We start from the raw sequence: 3544 nt of genomic DNA on the forward strand, positions 1-3544 counted from the left end.
TTTGTTTATCAAAATCTTTAATTTTTTTTATTTTTGATTCTTTTTTAGTACTAATTTTAATGTGTTGGGTTTTAGAAAAATAATGTACTGATTTTAAATGGACAATTTCAAATTACGTGATACACCCATTGTCCACTAATTAAACTGCTCATCTCCCTTATTATTTTAAAACCGTTTATCTTTTTTATTAGTTTATCTTTCTTAATACTTGAAAGTTTCATTTGTAAGAGTTTAATATAAACAACACAAAGTTATTAATTTAAATTTTAAAATATAGATGAGATATAAACTAATTAAAGTCAATCTAAATAAAAATAAAATGTATCGATTTTTTTAAATTGGTCCAAATTAAATTATTAATATTTTTTATTATTTTTAAAAATTTTATTTTTATATTTATAAATAATGAATTTATCTCATTTATACCGTAAATAAAATTTGTATATTTTTTTAATTTTATATATTAAGTTTACAAATAAGATAAAACTAAATAAAATTATATTTTATCTCGTTTATACTAATATAAGCAATCTTAATTCCTTTATTTTGTAAAGGAAATATGTAAAAAAATAAAAATCAGAAGAATGCTCCATCAGATTTCAACAAAATGGTGTGAACGCGCGGTGTCACGGTCAACCAAGGTTTAATGGCAGTCCAGCAAGAATCACAATGTTAATGACACACGTGTCCTGTCCCAACAAGAACATGTATGCGTGTCGCACCCTCATTGGCCACTACGTTACTCATGCGAAACTCGCTCGCGTAATTACAGTGTCCATAATCGCGTCATTAACAGTGATAGCCAACTTGGCCGGCTGCTATATATTGGTGTGAGCGCTCACAAGGCAAAACCAAGAGTGACGAGAGATTAATCACAAAATTCAAATACTTTTCTTTTATCTTTCTTTCTTGTGAGCGTTTTTCAGATTGTGTTGTTCTTCAACGGTTCAACCTTCCTTTCTTTTTACTTTTTTCCCCCTTCTCTAACTCCCCGCTTCTCTGAATCCCTTTCTGTTAATCATCTGCCTTTCAAGCTAAAATATATTTTGGGCTTGTCTCTAGAATCTTAACAAGAATCAAACTTTATAAGTTTCTGGAAAGCCAGGTGTTTTCAGAATCGAGATCCAGTTTTTTGTTTCCAACAAAGATTTTTTTTTCTTTTCAGATCTTTGAATTAAGCCAAAGAGGGTTGTTTTTGATCCCTCAAAGCTTCATTATTTTTCGATTAAAGGGGTTGTGTATTTTAAACCTCTTCAATCTTCTCTGTTTAGTTTCTTCCCCTTTTTTTAGTCTTTCAAGTTTTAAACAAAGCACAGGTTAATTTTACCTAGGTCTGCGTTATTTTATTTCAATTTTGTCATTTCGTTTGTTGAATGTTTATGTCAGCCACAATGGATCAATACACACAACAGTTTCACTCGGATCCATTTCAAGGGGGTGAGTTAATGGAAGTACTTCAACCTTTTTATAGAAGTCTTTCTACAACAACCACCACCACCACAAGCACAATTACTTCATTACCCTCATCATCTAATTCCCATCTACCCTCAACTTCCACCACCTTGAATTCTTCTTCTTACTACAATCCTTCTATAAACTTCTATTCTTCTTCTCCACAGCCTGATTTCTACACTCAATATGGTTGCCCTTCAATGATGACCCCTTTGTTTCCTTCACGTTTATCAAACAGCCAGAATTTCATTGGCTTTGAGCAACCACCGTTTTCTTCTATTGGGCTCAACTATCAGATCCAGGCCCAATCACAAACACAACAGAGCAACACCCTAAGCTTCCTCAGCCCAAAGCCAATTCCCATGAAACAAGGCCCACCAAAGCCCACAAAACTCTACAGAGGCGTACGGCAAAGGCAATGGGGAAAATGGGTGTCTGAGATCAGACTCCCAAAGAACCGCACTCGGCTTTGGCTTGGAACTTTCGAGACTGCCGAGGAAGCTGCTTTGGCTTATGATAAAGCGGCTTTTAAGCTAAGAGGTGATTTCGCGAAGCTCAACTTCCCTAACCTTAAGCACCACGGTTCTTGCATCCTTGGCGGCGGTTTTGGGGAGTATAGGCCTCTTCATTCCGCTGTTGATGCCAAGTTGGATGCTATCTGTGAAAATCTCTCTCAGATTCGGAAACAAGGGAAGCAGGGAAAGAAGCCTGTGATGAGGTTAAAGTCAAAGTCAAAAGCAACAACTCCAAATGTAGAAGGAGATGATGATGGTTGTTTCAATGTTGAGAGTGAAGAAGCCTCTGCGGGGTCTTCTCCTTTGTCTGATCTTACGTTTGATGACGTCAGTGAGTCACAGTGGGATGCTCCTTCAGAACATTTTTATCTGCAGAAGTTCCCTTCTTATGAGATCAACTGGGATTCTCTATGAAGTTATTAACTTTTACTAGTTGTTGTCTTGTTGAGTCGTATTCATAAAGCATGGATTATTATAGTTAGGTGTATTTGTAGGTGGGTAGTGTCTGCAATTGAGTTTTTGGAAATTGCAGTGCTACTAGTCTTTTTCTTCGTAGGATTTGGGAATTTGGATATTGATTTTGATGTCAATATGATGTAAATCTGTCTCTAGCGTGGCTCAGCTCCTTTTTTTCTTGCTGGGCCAGGCAGAATGACTTCGGTTTACGTTTTGTTCTCTCTGTCTCTGGTTATTTTTTTAATTTTAGGTAATTCAGTTCCATATCTTATGAATATATGTTGTACTTTTGGTTTCTGATTATGTCAATAGTAAAATGTTTAAAAGGAGAGGTAAATAAAACTATTTCTAACGAAATTCTAATGGAGTCTTTAGGAAAATACGAAAATGTATGACGAAGAGGAGACGGAGGGGAAAAAAATCCAATTTTCGTATATACTAGTTACTTGTACTTTAGTCAGCCACCACCGCCGCCAGAAGACCACCACCATCAAAACCCCATTTAGTTTTTGTGGCCTGCTCTTGGGTTTCATAATTTCCTTTTCTGCCATCGTGAATGTTTCGTTGCTCCGCATTTTTAGTTCATCTTTGTCCGCTAACTTTATCCCACCCCTATTTAGATTCTCTCAACACTTCTCATCATCTTCCCACAAGGCTTCGAATTTAAATAGCTTTTACTACTTGGCTCGAGTTCCAGTACCAGTGGACTGTGATCAAAGCTATAATAACATGAAGACATGTTAAGGGACTTGCATGTTGAAAAAGTTTTCTGGCAAGGGTTGCTAAACCAAGCGAACTTGCTTTCTTTTTTCTTATTGTCTATCAGACCATTAGTGTTGACAAACTTTCTTCATCCTTTCATTTGCTTACGAAATTCTGCTGCTTGCCAATCTTATCGGCAGTAAATTTTCTCAAATTTTTTTAATTCTTTAGGTTAATATGATCTCTTTAAGTAAAATTAAAAAAAATATTATATATATATATATAAGATATTAAAGTATAAAGATTCTATTTTATAAATAATTAAAAAAAATTAAAATTAAAAAATTATAGTTCATATAGTATAATTTTATCATATACATCTAAAAATTGTGAGTTCGAATTTTACTTCTAATTAAAAA

The 3544-nt window shown here is 34.5% G+C and overlaps 1 protein-coding gene across 1 annotated transcript; it reads left to right on the forward strand.

Annotated features, from left to right (window-relative positions):
* LOC107609339 (ethylene-responsive transcription factor RAP2-4) lies at positions 835 to 2720 on the forward strand. The gene has a single exon (XM_016311265.2). The coding sequence runs from the start codon at positions 1374 to 1376 to the stop codon at positions 2379 to 2381; it is 1008 nt and encodes a 335-aa protein (XP_016166751.1). The 5' UTR covers positions 835 to 1373; the 3' UTR covers positions 2382 to 2720.

This window comes from Arachis ipaensis, chromosome B07 (assembly GCF_000816755.2).
Source record: "Arachis ipaensis cultivar K30076 chromosome B07, Araip1.1, whole genome shotgun sequence".
Classification (NCBI taxonomy): Eukaryota; Viridiplantae; Streptophyta; class Magnoliopsida; order Fabales; family Fabaceae; genus Arachis; species Arachis ipaensis.

Bases quoted from the DNA above. Each gene is read 5' to 3' on its own strand.
- LOC107609339 (XM_016311265.2), top strand. From the start codon at position 1,374: ATGTTTATGTCAGCCACAATGGATCAATACACACAACAGTTTCACTCG.